This window comes from Enhydra lutris, unplaced genomic scaffold (assembly GCF_002288905.1).
Source record: "Enhydra lutris kenyoni isolate GAN:26980312 unplaced genomic scaffold, ASM228890v2 scaffoldscaffold13, whole genome shotgun sequence".
NCBI lineage: Eukaryota > Metazoa > Chordata > Mammalia > Carnivora > Mustelidae > Enhydra > Enhydra lutris.
In genome coordinates, this window is record NW_019154097.1 from 38,180,441 (window position 1) to 38,195,951 (window position 15,511).

The 15,511-nt window shown below is 62.3% G+C and overlaps 1 protein-coding gene across 4 annotated transcripts in view; it reads right to left on the reverse strand.

Annotated features, from left to right (window-relative positions):
* LOC111145660 (collagen type V alpha 1 chain) overlaps positions 1–5,740 on the reverse strand; it is a 142,383-nt gene extending 136,643 nt beyond the window's left edge. For all 4 annotated transcript variants that reach the window (XM_022500738.1, XM_022500735.1, XM_022500734.1 and 1 more), the window contains exon 1: positions 5,471–5,740. In XM_022500738.1, coding sequence (XP_022356446.1) covers positions 5,471–5,600 — 130 coding nt within the window. In that variant the 5' untranslated portion in view covers positions 5,601–5,740. The remainder of the gene's footprint in view (positions 1–5,470) is intronic.
* Between the last annotated feature and the right edge of the window lie 9,771 nt (positions 5,741–15,511).

Sequence of the window (15,511 nt, forward strand, 5' to 3'; positions counted from 1 at the left end):
CACAGTCACACACACCCCCTCACAGCCACACACACCCTCACAGCCACACACACACTCACAGCCACACACCCCCGCACAGCCCGTCGAGCATTCCTTCGTCCCATGAACAGCCTTCCAGCCACCTGGGACAGCGCCAGCACCGAGCAGCATCTGAGCCGGCAAAGTCCCCACCTGCGCGCCCCCCAGCGTGAACATGTCCAGGGCACCTGCCGTCACTCATGGTCACGTCACGGAGGCGGAAGACCAGAGTCCCGCAGGGGGGATGTGGGCAGGTCCGTTCCCATCTCTGGACCCAACTCCTCCTTGCAAAGTGGGGGTGGCCGGAGGAGGAAGAGGAGCTACCTCCGCCCCTTGGCCTCAGCACCATGGATGTCCCGGCGAGCAGCCTAATAAACAGGGGACATTTCCTGTGTCACCACTTCTTCTGTTTCTCCCACGAGGGAGGCGCTAGTGTGACCGTCCACGGGAGAGAGAGGGACTCGGTCGCACAGCCAGCCAGCAAGAAGGACCCCACACCCACTGCCTCGGGCGGCCTCGGGGTCTGGGAAGGACTCACGGTGATAACTGGGCTCACTCCGTGCTCTGCACATGTTATGCACCGAACCCCCACAAAGAACCCTGCAGGACTTAGGACTGTCACCCTCTTCTTAAAAATAGGGAAACTGAGGCACAGGGGTGCTAAACGCCCAGTTGGTAGGAGTGGAGCTGGGGTGTGGCTGCCCTGAGCATCACCCATGGGGTTCCCCATGCTGTGCCCCCAGCCCTGCAGGTGTGCCCGCGAGAAGAGACAAAGCCGGCTCCGCCTTCAGGATCTCAGGATCCCCGCGAGCCAAGCCAGGCCAGAGATCTTAAAAGGGACATTTGGCAGAGTGCAGACACCAGAGTGCCTTCTGCGGGGGGACCCACATACGGGAGGAGAGAAACTGCAGCACCTCATCGCCGCCCTCCTGGGAATAAAAGCATCTCATCAAAGGGGGGGGGGCCCAGCAGAACCTTGCAGGACCCCCACCTCGTGGCTCCCCAGCAGGCTCCGGGGCCGCGGTTCATCTCCGAGTCTCCCATCTGGTGGGGCTGAGGGGGCACCCATGGTAGGGAGGTCAATGTCACCTTGCCCCGGGATGCCCAAACACAGAAGGTCCTCGGGAGACCACGAGACACAGGCATACGCAGAGACAGAACACACAGACATGTGGATTCACACAAATCAGCATGTCACGCATGAGCACGTGCCCGACACGTACACCCAGAAACACACACATGGGCCCAAGGGGCTTGTCAAGCATGTCCCAGGCAACTCGTGCAAATGAACCAGGAGGCGACGTGGAGCCGATGAGGGGCGCACACTGACGCAGCCTGGGGGTGACAGAAGCCTCTGGGAATGGGGCCTCCTTGGACAGCCACACCTCCCTCTGCCAGGCTACTTCTGGGATGGGGGGCGGGGGTCACAGCGCGCTCGCTTGCTCGGTTCCTCGTGCAGAAATGCCACCCAAACAGCAGCCATGGCATGTCCTCCCTTACGCGGGGCTCACGCGACAGCGGGCAGTCCTCACGGCCACCCCTCAAAGCAATGCGGCCCATTTTCCAGATAGGAAAGATGAGGCAGGGTGACTGGCCCAGACCAGCCACCCCAAGCGGGTCTCAGAAGCGAAACTCCACAACTGTCCATGCCGCCCCTGGGGTTCAGCCATCAGATACCCCCTCCCACACCTAACTGCCTGTCCCCCAGCACAAGAACCCAAAGTCATGGCCAGAAGCCACCCCCTCACCGCAGGCTGACACCGAGGCTGTCCGTTTGTCTGCAGAACTCACCCAGCCACTCAGGGCACCGGCCTCGCATGCAGGTGCAGAGAGGGTTAAGGAAGCTCCCAGGTCTCCGTCCATCCCCCCCACCCCACAGAGACCCCCTCTTTCTCACTGCAGCCACTTCTGAAGCACAGCCCTCCCAGGACAAGCGGAGCTGGGGGCGCCCTGCCAACAGAGTTAATGAGGGGCTTTCCAGCCAAGGGAAGCAGCCCCAGAGAACACGAACACCAGAGCAGAGTTTGGAATGTCCTGCCGAGAAGGAGGAGAAGGAGGGGCAGACGAGAGTAAAGCCAGAGGTGGAGGAGGGCACCTGCTAAGGAAGGGGAAGAAGAGGGCAGGAAAGACCAAGTTCGGCATCACCTCCTCCAGGAAGCTTCCCCAGATCTCCCCAGTAGGGCCGGCCTCCCAGACCAAGTAAGGGGACACGTGACACTTGGCACAAAAATGAAGAGTGGAACAAAGCCCTGTGCCCCTGCCCAGAAGACTTAGAGCTCCAGCAGTGAGGAGCTCCGCCCCCTTCACCTCTGCCCTCCCATATCCCTCCGGGTCAGCCTGCGTGGAAGGCCCTCAGGGTCCAGCCAGGTCTTGAGGATGAGTGAAGGGCCAGTTAAAGCAAAGGAATGGGAGAGTGGAGACTGCAACCCATCTGGTCCCTCTGGAAGGCATTCCAGTGAAAAAGGAAGGAGGGGGAAGGGGGGAGGAGGGAGAAGAAGGGAAGGGGGGGGTAGGTGGAGGGGGGAGGGAGCGAGGGAGGGAGGGAAGAAGATAGGAAAGAAGGGGTGGAGGGAGGGAGGAAAGAAGGAAGGAAGGAGTGGAGGGAGGAAGAGGAGAGGGAGGGAGGGAGGGAAGAGAGGAGAGAGAAGGAAGGAAGGAAGAAGGGGAGGGGGGGGGGGAGCAAAAGCAACACGGCCCTCACCCTGGGGCCACAGGGGGCAGGACCTCCCCACACTGCTTGGGTCACCAGGCCTCTCCCAGGGAGAGCTGATAAATGGAGGTGAAGAGGTGCCCCCCACCGTCCCCCCCTAAGTCTGAGGCACTGAGGTGTGGCCATGTCAGAAGCACTGGCCAGACAGACCCAGAATCTGGGGTCCCTCAGCCTGCAGGCCTGTGTGAGGGTCCAGTGAGATGACACGGCCAGGCAGGGGTCAGCACATCCATGACCAAGGTGACCAGGGCCCAGGGTCTGCAGGGGCAGGGACCCTGCTTTGCTCCTTAAATGCGGCCCGCGGGCTCAGCCAGGGTGCCTCAGGGGTGTTGGTGACTCAACCCAGACTCTCGGGGCTCACCGCTAGTCTGGCCTCTGCTGTCCTGTTATTAAGTGGGGGGCAGGGGGCAGTGGGCATCTGCTCCCCGCCCCCCTCGGCTCCACCCAAGCCGTGTCTAAGATCCAGGGAGGAGGCAGGGCCAGAGGGCCAGAAGGCAGGGGCGGGGCGGGCAGGCATCAGCTGTGCTGGGCTAAGGGCGTGGCCGTGGTGGCCGTCCAGAAATATCTGAAGGGTGGGGTAACGGGGCAGGCTCTGGCCAGCACCCCAGAAAGGGCCCTGGAGCAACATCACAGGAGAAGGCCCTCTGGGCTCCAGCCCCAGGAAGACACTCCTGCCTGCGGCCCTGCCGGGTGGTCACACCGCTGGGCTGGGCAGTGACCGCTGCCGCAGCCCCTCCTGTCACTGAAATCTGGACCCCGATGAGGGCAAGGAGGACTCCGGAGCTCCTCCCCCTGCCTGTTCTCTTCTGGGGAGGCGGGCGAGGGGGAAGGATGGAAAAGGGTGTCTCTCCAGCCAAGTTGATTGAGTCAGAGGGAATTTAACCATTTCGCATCTGTCAAGCCCCGCAAAACTTGGACAACCCTGCCCACAAAATTACTTCGAGAAGCAGTCACGTGACCAGAGCCGCCCAATGCCGGGCTGAGGAGATGACCTCAATTTCCAAATATTGGGGTCATGTTTCATTTCACATACTCTCCCTCGCGCCTTACAACGTTAACCGGCCCCAAATGCAATCTTACTTTTCATTCCTTCACACACTTGGCCAAGGAGAAGGTAGGAAAAAAGAGCCATGTTCAGGGAAAACTCGGAAAACATCTGGCGAGTCCCAAAATGGAGAGAAGAACAGGCTCCCGCCTCCCGCATCTGGGGTGCCTGGCCGCCCACACGGGACCCCTGCGCTGCCCTGCCCCAGACTTCAAAACCCATCCCACCCTGGGAAGTGGGGACAGGTCGGGAACCTGCTCAGAAAGGTGACTTTTTCACATGCTTTCCAACTGCCGTTCTGACCAAAGCCAACTGTGCAAGTTCTCGGCCCCTCTGCCACGCCTCTGCTTCCAAGGGGCTGCCCGCGCCCTCGGGGAGCAGGACACCGTTAACACCCGGTGCCCCCTGACCACATCCCCCAGTGCACTGCAGGCCACTGTCCTGGAGACCACGACTGTCCTCCACCTTCAGCTGATCCGCAGAGTCAGTCCAGGATCTTGGGCAGGTTACTGGCTTCCCGGGTTTAAGACAGCAGGTCCCCAGAGCTAGGCTCGGCACCCCGTGTCTCCCCCAGCCCCATGTTGGCGGGACACACTGACTCCTGCTCATAGCCTTTGGCCCACCACACGTTCAACATGCCAGGAAAAAGGGAGAGAGTATCTTAATTGGCAAGCGGAACATGGAAAGTGATTCTTCCCACATGGTTTCAAATTACAAAGCGGAGGAGAGAAGGGGGCGGCAGCAGAGCCCTCCCTCCCGCCAGCTGGGGCAGCTGAGCCCACTGCCCCACCCCTGCGCCCCTCACTTTTCCTGACCTCGCACCAGCAGCCCCAAGCCTTGTCTCCCCACCCATTAATGGGGACTGGAGGGGGGGGGTTCTGGGGCTGCTGGTGTCTGAGGCTGTGTGAAGACCCACTGCACAGGTTATCACCAAGGTGATGCTTAGAATCCACTGTCCCATAGGGAGGCTGAGTGGGAGGGAGTGGGGAGCTGTAAGACTCCCCAAGGGAGAGGGCTCCCTCCACGTGAGACCTCTGGCAGGAGGAGTGCCCCATCTGGGCACCATCTGAACCACTCTGCCCGACCTTCACCATCACACACACAAAAAAAGACCAACCTGCCTCCCAGGGGGTCAGGAGGTTTGGGGGGGGTGCTGGGATTAGGAGCAGGGCTGGTCTACCAGCCTCCCGGCTCCCGGGACGGAGGGGCACCTAGTGGCCAGGATGGCAAGACTCAGAGGAGAGCAGACACCGGGCCTGGCGTGTGCCTGGGGGAGAAGGGCAGGGCTTGCGGGCTCAAGCCTCTGGGATCCCCCCACCAGCGACCAGTGTCCCCTCGCCCGGCAGCCCGGCCTGAATGGACGGGCTGTGACTCTAGGGGGCGACCCTTCCCCGTTTTCAGGAGAGGAAGTTGGGCAGCCGCGCGCGAGTGCTGCGGGAGAAGCTAAGTTTCGGGACAAAGTTTGCCGGCCTCGTGGACAGCCCCTCTGGCCGCTCCGACGCGGGGTCGTGCCCCGGCGCGCGCGACAGCCCCCCCGGCCGGCCCTTGGGCGCGCGGGGCACCGCGCTGACGCGTCTCCGTCCCCCGCGCTCACAGCCGGCCTTCGGGGAGGCGGCCCGCGCCCTCCCGAGCCCGGGGACAGCGCCAGGAAGGCCGGCGGGGCCACGATGACAGCCGCCCCCGCGCCCGGCCCTTACCTGCGCGGCTCGGAGGCGGCGCCCACAGCAGCAGCAGCAGCAGCAGCAGCAGCGGCGACGGCGGCGGGGACAGCAGCGGGGCGCCCGGGCGCGGCGGGCTGCGCGCTTTCCAGCGGGTGTGGACGTCCATGCCGGCGGGGCGCGGGTCGCGGCGCGCGGGGACACGCGGGGGCACGGGGCACGGCCCGGGAAGGAGCGGACTCGGCGGGGACCGCGCGCTTCAGGAAGTCATGGGGAGCCGGCGCCCGCGTTCTCTTTGTGGCGGCGGCTTCGGGCCGGGGCCGGCTGGCGCGCTCGCCCACGGGCGGGGGTCGACCTTGGCCCCGGGGCGGCCGGGACCCCACTCGGCTCGCAGCCCGCGCCTCCTCGCCTCCTCCGACTCCTTCTCGCCGCCTCCTCGCCGCCGCCGCCCCGCGACCCGCTCCCCGTGGGCGCTCCGCTCGAGCGAGGTCGTGCGCCAGCCGCGGGGACCGGGAGTGCCGACCTCGCCTTGGGCGCCGTGCGCTTTTCCCCCCTTCGCCTCCCTCCCTCGCGCCGGGAAGGCACCCGCCGAGGCTGTCGATCCCCCGCGCCCGCAGCAAATCAGAGCGCGGCGCCGCGCTCGGCCGGGCCGGCCCCCGCCTCCCACTGGGCGCCGCGGGCGCGGGGGTGGGGCCAGCGGGCGAGTCGCGGCGAGGAAGGCTGGCCCGGGGCCCGCGCGGGCGCGGGGCGGGGGCGGCGCCGGCGCCGTCGCCCCGCGAGTGCGCGCGGACGCGCCCCGCGGCCCAGCCGGGCCCCCGACCCCTCCCGCCCGGGTGCCCGCACCTGGCCCACCCCCAGGAGCTACACTGGGCGGGACCCCGGGTTTGATCACTTTGGGTTAAAAAAGAAAAAAAGTTGCAGCGCGGCCCAACTTTTTCTTTTACGTGGAGGAGTTCCGAGCTCGTCTTCTGGGCGGAGACTGAACGTCTAATCCTGCCAGATCGGGGTGCCCAAGACTGTGGCCATCTCGTCTACCCGCCCAGAGGCCCCGCCCTGCACCTTCCCCCTCCCTGCAGACTGGGCGCGGGAGCCCAAGTTAGGGTCTGACTTCCCAAGGGTCCCGGAAGGAGCTTGGAGGTTGCGCCTCTGGGATCTTAATCAGGGGCAGTTGGCAGGCCACCCCCCACTCGCCTCCTCACTTCTGCCTCGTCCCTGGTGACCCCTCTGCCACAAGGCAACCAGAGAAGATGCCCCTTGGGGAGGTGACAGCAGGCAAAGGAGTAGGGGTCAGGACCTGCTGCCCTGGGGACCGCTGTGGGGCGCCTCCCCTCACTTCTTTAAGCCTTGGGGAGGTGTCCCTGGAGCAGCAGGCTGCCCCTTCCATCGGCCCCCCAGGCCCAGAAAGCCTCCCTTCTGGGAGGGCTGCCGAGCTGGTTCTTAGAAAGAGAAGGTGTGAAGGCGAATCAAAAGTTTTGTCCGCCCCACTGAGGCGTCCACCCCCACTCCCCTCAGCCAACAGTTTTCCCGCCTGGGTGCTGGGACAGGGCTGGGGCCCGTCTCCCTGTCTCCAGTTACATCTCCAGACTGGTGGGGCACTCCCCAAATGCCCTTAGTCCCCACCATTCGGGGGAAAGTTAACTGGGCTGGGACGGCCACATGTTGCTTCTTGAGGTGGGTGGTGGGTGGTGGGTGGCGGCTGCCAGATTACTGGCTGGTTCCCCGTCTACCCCGTGTGCCCTCCCATGTGCCCACAGAGCATACAGAGGTGCGCGAGACACACTAAGTAAAGCGACTGTTCTTTCCGGTTTTTATCATTCTTTGGGGGTTTTTTGTGTTTTTGGTTTTTTTGCAACCTGTGTAAATCATACACATGATTAGGGGAAGAGTGTGTGTGTGAGCTGTGTGCACGCATGTGTTTATGTATGAGGGAGGGGTGTGTGTGTGTGTGTGTGTGTGTGTGTGTGTGTGTGTGTTGGTAACGCTAGAGCTGGTCCTTTTATGCAACTTAATGAGACCTTCCACCTAACACTCCCGAGCCGCCAGCCCCCAGCCCTGTCTGGGTCCTAGCCTGCCCCCCACCAGTGGGAAGGCCAGCCTCCCTCCTTGACCTGGGGTGCTGACATAGGTCAGTGGCCTGGCTACTGGGAAACACTACAGACTTGGGGGTTCCAGCGTTTCCCCCAAGGACACAGGGCAGTCCCTCCTGGACACTCAGAGGGCCCATCAGGCACCCACCCAGCCTCCCTCTCTGCAGGGACAAGAAGGTTTGCAGCTCACAGCCTTGAGGAGACAAGACAGATGCATCCTGTCCTATCTCTGGAGATCAAGGAGCACGATGTCTTGGCCAAGTTGACAAAGGTGGGTTTCCTCTCCATCCAAGCCTAGAGGTAGGTCAGGAGGCAAGTTTCCATCCCACCAGTAAAGTCAAAGAAAAGGCCCCAAACTGGGCGGCCTGACCCACTATCCTGGGACCGCAGGAGAACCTGACTGTCTGGATCACAGCTTGAACGCCGGTGAGCACGGTGAGGCAGTCAGCAACCCTACAGGGGCCGCAGCAGGGTCAGGGACTCACCCAAAATGCCAGCTCATCTGTGCTGGAGCCAGATTTCTCACACCAATTGCCCTTCGGGCCCGAAACACGTTGATCACCTCACCCAGATTCACACAACAGTGACATTCTGTGACCCCAAGCCCAGCATCCCCCCAGCCCCCACCCCGGCCCTCCCGCGACTGATTAAAATGAAGAGCCAGTGAAAACTTCATTTAGCTCTTGGCTCTAGAGAGTCTGTGGTGAGCGAGACACCAGGGTCCTTTCAGCATGGGCCTGGGGGTGCCCAGACAGTCTGTCATCCACCTGTGCCGGGAGCGGCCCCCCCGTCTGCACGTGTCCTCCCTGCATCTTCTGTAGTTAACGCCAGTTTCTGCTCCCGCCCACCCCGGCACCTGTGCTTCTAGTCATGGGAGGGACTCGCCACCATCCAGGGCTCTGTGCACCCCGGCCACTGTCACAGTATGTGTCCCACAGTGCCCGGGGGACAGCGGGGCAGTCCAGGTGTGACCCGAGTTTTGCAGCAGGGATCTAAGCGCCCGGCTCGCCCTCCCGCTGCTGGGAGCCCTTCTCACACACTGTGAGCAGAGGAGTTGTGGCTCTCCATGTGAGCACCGTGCCTTGTCTCCCGCCCCCCACCCTGGGGCGGTTTCAGACCCCCGCCTCCCATCTTAAGGGGCCACTCAGCCTCTCAGAGTCATTGCCTGGCTGGGAAATGGCTGGCCCATTCCCAGAGGAACCTCCAAGGCAGCCGGTTCCTTCTTTCCTTCCCCTCTGCAGGCGGGAGCTTCGGGGCCCTCAGATACAGGGTTGGAGCCCAAGTATCTGCTTTCCCTCCAAGAGATCAGAGTTTGCTGGGGCACCGAGGCGGGCCCAGGGCGTCTGGGGGGCACCCAGGGTGAGTGGCTGGGGCTGCGCCCACCACCACCCACAGTGGGGGGTAGCCTTGGGGCGAGTTCCCTGCGGCTGCCCAAGGAGGATGTGCACACCCGTATCCCACCCCTGCAGGTGGTGTCCCAGGCTGGGAGCCACCGCCCGGGCTGGGGCCCCAGTGGCAGCCACAAGTGAGTTCTCCCCAGAATTGTGCAGCCGGGGTGCTCAGCACGCTGGGCCACGCTCTGCCCACAGCAGGGGCTCCCTCCACACGGGGGGCTGGTTCTATTAATCCTAGGGTAACCTCTGAACAATTACTAGCCAAGGTCACCACTTTAAAGACCAAGGACACAGCATGTCCTTTGTCACGCCATTGTCAACACGTTCCTCATTCCACGAGGAGTCAGTGGAAGAGGGCAGGGAGAGGGCTGGGTGGGCCCAACAGCAGGCCCGGGCCAGGCTCCCCCGGCCAGCAGTCGGCGGGGACGGGGCATAAACAGGGCAAGCCAGTGTCTGACGGTCCTGGGGCAGGAAGTCCTGAACGAAGGTGTCGCTAGTTCTTGCAGGCCTCTCTGGGAGTGCAGGTGGCCTCCCCCTCTCGCTGTCCCCGCCCTCCGTCCTTGCTTGTCAGTGTCGGAACTCTTCCCAGAAGGACAGCGAGTCGTACTGAATGAGGTCACCCGAAAATGAAGACGACTTTTTTTTTTAACTTTCATCACCTCTTTAGAGGACTTGTCACCAGAGCCACCTCGGAGGCGCTGGGGCCCGAGATTCAGCACAGGAACGGAGGAGCACGTTCGGCACACACGACCGTGGCAGTCCCCGTCTGTGGGCCTTCTGGAGAAATCCAGGGCACTGTGTTTCCGGGACAATACGGGCATTCTGACGCCCACGGAGGTCCGGGTGGGACCACGTCCAGCAGGAGGGACCTCCGTTGGCATCTCACCCTGGCTGCTGGTCCAGCCCTGCCCCTAGTCTCGCTCGTTTGGCCCACGGGGTGGAGCGTCTAGTATGTGACGCTGGGGGGGGAGGGGTAGCACCCAGGCTGAGGCACGGCCGCCTGCTGTGAAGGCTCCTGAGTCCTCAGAGCCTCCTCTCTCCCTCCCTACCCTTCGCGGGATCCAGGACCCCTGGCCTGCTTCAGGAGCCCCAGATCGAGAGGCTCAGGGCGTGCGGAGGAACACGTCGCCATCTGCGTGACCGTCCGCGGGCGAGCAGGGGCACCCAGGCGTCGTGGGCGGGAGCCGGCCGGAAGGCCACGCGGCCTCGCGGCTCCAGCAGGTCAGTGGAGGGCAGGGTGGCGTCCCGGCCCGGCCCAGCTCACCGTCCGACGTGCTGGGCGACCAGACGGCGCAGTGGGCTGTGCGGGAAGAGCCGGCTCAGGGACTCGGGCTCTCGAGCTCGGGCCCTCGTTGCCCCGGACCCCACGGGTTTACTCAGCTGGCTTCCCCACGGCGCTCTCCCCCAAGCACGGTGAAACTCGCGCAGCTCTGAGAAGGGAAGGCCCCTCCCCACGCCCATCACCCCCGCCCCGGAGCCCTGCGGGGTCTGGGAGCCGTCTGCCCCCAGAGCTCACACCCAGGACCCAGGCGCCACGACCGCCAGGCTACCAGAGCAGACCAGCCCCGGTCACGGGCCGCCATCGTTCAGACCAAGGGCGCAACCTGCGGGAAGGAGGCCAGAGCTTTCGTCGGAGCTTCGGGACCGGCCGAGCCTGGGAAGCAGGCTCTCCGCGGCCGGGGGCCGCCCCATCCCCATCGCTGTGGAGCCCCGGAACAGGGCAGCGTAAGCGGCCGGCACGGGCCAGCCACGCCGCGGCGGGTGAACCCGCTGGGGCCGGCCCCTCGCTGGGCTTCGTGTCCGTGTCCTGCTCGCGACGGCCTGGTGTGTCTGAACCTCGATGTTCCCATCAGGGGCCAAGTAAACTTCGCCGAATAACAGAAATTCCAGGCGAAACAGCCCGTGGTGGACGCGCGGTAAGACTCCAGACACAGAGAGAGAATGTGCAAGCGCTCAGACAGCGGGATGAAGAGACGTGTCTTCCAGGCGTGACTGGCTGGGCTTCCTACCCTCCCGGAGAACGTTCTATAGATAAAAGCTGGGTTTGCAGCCCAGGAAAAAATGTCCCTTGGGAGCATCTCTTCAGTTAACTCTTGTGAAAAAGTATCAGGTGGAGAGAGCTGCCCGGTGGTCAGCGGGCCGTTCCCCAGATGCAAATAGCATTTCTAGATGCCTGTGGTCGCACCGGCGACCTTCCCCGGCCCATGACCTCCCTTTGGAGGTAGGTGTCCGTGAAGCCCCGAGCAGAGGGCCTTCTGGGCGTGCGGGGCTGACTCGGACCTCGGCCCCTCATGTCTTTAAACAAGGTTCTGGGGCGCCTGAGTGGTTCAGTTCGTTGAGCGTCTGCCTTTGGCTTGGGTCGTGATCCCAGGGTCCTGGGATCGAATCCTGCCTCAGGCTTCTGCTCAGCAGGAAACCTGCTTCTCCCTCTGCCTCTCCCACTGGTTTGTGTTTTCTCTCTTGCTTCTCTCTCTCTGTCTCTCTCTCATAAACAAAATCTTTAAACAAAACAAAACAAGGTCCCATGTCCAGGGGCCACCATCAACCCACCATAGCCCTAGAGCTATCCAGTCATCCCCACTGGTGAGCCCGAGAAGACACGGGAGCCAGCCACGGTGTGGGACAAGGGGTCAGTGGCACCTGCTGTGCGGCCCAGTGCCCATGCCAAAAACCTCCTGTACTTCCCATGTCCTGAGAGCAGGGGACGTCCCCAGCAGCGGGCTTGAGCTGGCAAGAGGACGAGGGAGCCTGGTGGAGGCCTGCGTGCGACGGCACATTGTCCAGGCGTGCCAAACACCGTCTGAGATTGTTGTTTTTTCCAGTAGGGCCTAGTTTTATTTGTTTTCATTTTTAGTATTAAATCAATGTTTTTAATGGAAATAGCTCCCGCATTAAATTTTCTTCCATAAGAGGAAGTAAAAGGGAATATAGAAATTTGAATGAGCCTCCCAAACTGGACCCAACCCAGAAATCAAGCTCCTTTGCTCCCCAGAACCTCTGAGCCGAGCCCGTGAGCCGGGCCTGTGCGAGGATGTGCATCACGTCACATGTGGGTCAGAATTCAAGCTCAGAGCATTTTTGGAAATGGGTGTCCAGCGCCGTCGGGTCAGTCAGTGGAGGAACCAAGGTCCCAGTCCAGGCCCGCCCACCCCAGGATGCACGCTCTGCGCATGGCGCCTTCCCGCAAAACCAGCACAGATCAGATCCAGCCTGCCGCCGGGAAGGCAGGGGCAGGGGTTCAGAGCTAACGGGGATCCCAGGTCCGTCTGGCCGTGTGAGGCTGACAGTGGTTCCCAAAGACAGTTCCAAGTCCTAATCCCCAGAACCTACAATGTGACCTTATTTGGGAAAAGGGTCTACACAGATGTGCTTGAGTTAAGGGCCCTGAGATAAGGAGATCATCTTGGTTTGGCCAGCGGGGCCCTAAATGGGGCCCTAAATGCCACAGAAGTGTCCTCAGAAGAGGAAGACGGGGGGTGGGATTCAAAACAGACAAACAAAAGTCAAGATGACAGGATGGCTCAGGCAGAGACTGAAGAGACTCTGCCACGAGCCCCAAGCCACGGGACATCTGGGCCAGCAGAAGCTGAGGAGACCAGGAAGGACCCTGCACTGCAGCCTCGGCCAGGAACACAGGCCCGCAGACCCCTTGATCTTGGGCTGGGGACCCCCAGAACGGGAAGAACTTGACTCTGTGTGGTCATTTGTTACAGGAGCCGTGGCCCACCAGCATACTAGCCTCCCGGGGCCGCTGGGCCAGGTGGGCAGGCCCAGAGCATGGGGTACCTGGACAGGGTCTGGGGAAGTGAGGGTACCAGGTGACAGGTGTGCCTTGTGTCCAGGCCCTTTCACTGACATGGCCCAGTGATTCCACGTCCTCCCCATTGGCCAAGGGAGGGCAGCTGTCCCCCCACTTGGCCAATGGGGTGGATATGGGAGAAGGCACTGGGCCTGCACCACCCTAAATGTGCAGCGTCTGGGAGGAGGAGAGGGTGAGCTCAGGGAGGCATCGGGTGACCCTACGTCCAATGACAAGTGTCCTGTCAGAGCTGCATGGCAGGGAGGCACTGGGAGAAAGGGGGAGGCTGTGTGACCATGGAGGCAGAGGCTGGAAGATGCCACCACAGCCCAGGGACACCGCCGGGACTCCCAGGAGCGGGGAGGGGCCGGAGGGGCCAACGGCAAAGAGAACGGATCTCTAGGGCCTGCAGCGCTCTGCTGTGGCCACCGTGGGACACAGACACCCTGGGCAGGGAGGTCCCCCACAACCCCAAAGCTTGAACATCCGAGAGACCAGCTGAATGCTCCCCGAGCTGGGGCTGCCACGGGGTCCACCCTCGCGAGTGCCTGGCACCGTGAGCCCAACGGCCACCGGTGGTGCTGGAGCTCCGAGAAGGCTGGTTCTGCAGCCCCAGCTCGCCGCGACCGTCCCCCTGGCCTACACGTCCCACCTCTCCGCTAAGGAAAGTCCGGACTCTGCGCCAAGGAAAACGAAACAGAGTGTGTGAGCCACTAATGAGACCCTGGGCCTGGCCTCTCCGGCTGCTGCCCCGGGGGGCACGTTCATCCACCAGGGAACCCCGCCAAAGCCGCTGCCCGCTTAGGAATTTCCCCTCTGAAGCTCGAGGGTCCACGCCAGTTTGGAACCTGGGATCTGGCTCCTTGCGGGAGAACAAAAGCAATGGGGCCGCGGGCAAACGCTGGGTCGATTCGGGCCCCTTTATTTTAGTCAACAAGGAGATTTGTTTTAATGGGAACCAGGACACCCCCCTGGTTGCAGACTTGTCCCCTCCCTCGGTCTCCACTACGGCTCCCTCCCCCGCCCCCCCAGGCAGGACAGCTGGGAACTCTGTGGAGGGGGTGGAGGGAGGCTGGGGACGGTACCTCGGGCCTCTGCCCTGGCCCCCGGCTCCTCTGCCCAAGAGCTCTGTGCAGTGGGCATTGCCCCTCACCGTGGCCCCTGGCTGCCCTGCCCCCGGGGGACACAGGCTGACCCACTTCCCCAACTGGGGAGAGAGAAGCCCAGGAACATAAGTGCTTCCTGGGAGCCCCACGGACACCCCAGCCGGGACACTTCACCTCTCTCTGCCTCATCCCTAAAACTGGACCGTCCGAGGACCGTCGCGAGGATCTCGTGAGATAAAACGCACGCTCGCGGTGGGTCCCGCATCGGCTAATGTCAAGCAGGCTTTGGCCGGGGTGTGGGAGTCAAACAGGAAGGCCCCCGGCGGCGGGTCTGTTTCTGAGCTGGCCAGCTGGCCGGCGGGGGCACCTCAGACACCCGGGAGGGCAGGCACCGCTTATAACCTCAGAGCTGGTAGGAGCCCCTTCCCCACGATCCAGTGGACGGCCCCTCTCTTTCACTTCTACAGACCCTGGAGAATCTAATCTTGACCCTGACGGTCTATCCCGAGGTCCGTTTACCTGCCACATATGTGAGGAGAGGCTCCACGTTGGGCTGGCGCTGGCGTGTCCAGGCTCGCAGCTGGCTTCGTAAAATGCACTTCCGAAAATGTGGGAGTCTTTACACCACGGAAATTGGCAGACGGTACAGATCTGGGTCTTTCTCCTTAAAGGCTTGGGCAATCACCATTTGCCAGTGCCCCTAAACGGGCACCTGACCTTGGTCTACTTCCTGGAGGCCCAGGAGGTGGCCACCATCTTTCCCCAGAAGCTTTCAGGGACCTCTCTAGCCCTCAGGGGAGGACGGGAGGCAGGCTCTTCCCCTTATCCATTTTAAAAGCCCAGATTTCCTCTGGGGAGGCCATCTGCTTTCCTAAGGAGCTGTCTTTTCTAAACAACTGTCTTCAGATATTTAAAGGACCGTCCCCTGGAAAAGAAGTTCTTCCATGTGCGCCCAAGGGGCATAGAAGCAACCCTGGGCGGACATTTAGGGGAAACGTCTTCCTTTCATTCCACGTGCATGTCAGAGCTGCAGACCCTCCCGGGGATCTCCTGCTCTGAGCCTCTCCAAACCCAGCCTAGTTCCAGAGATCCGTTCGCTGGGCGCGGATCCCTCCTGTGCTCTCCCGCCGGGCGTGCCCACCCCATCCCGCATGGCCACCCGCGTCGGTGGGAAGTCAATGTGTGTAGACCGATACGCCCTTTATTTGCATCAAGCTGGGGAACCACGAAGCTGGGCTATGTCTGAGGCCATCACCTGAGGTCCTCAGCAAACAGCCTCGGAGGTGGATTCCGTGTTACCGTCCTTGACTGAGGTACCAGGCACCGTAAGGCTCGCTGGCGCCTGTCCCTGTGGGGTCTGGGGCTGTGTTTGCAAACTATGAGCTTCCATTCAGACCAGCCACTGGACAGCCTAGATACAAAGCATGTTGTTTTGTTTTGTCCACTTTTCCAACACATTAAAACAACAGTGGATTTTAAACTGGGTTGATGGTCTTCGGAGGGGACAGTGATGCCTTGTCTGCAGATCAACCTTCAGTTAATGTCACAGAAAACAAAAGTGATAGGTGTCGTCCAGGGCATGCAAAGTCTCCTTCTGTTTCCGGCTGTTTACACTGGATACGATGCCTTCAACACAACTTGCCTTGTGTCCTTCTCCAGAAACTCAGAGGAGGAGCAAAGACGACATGTGGAGG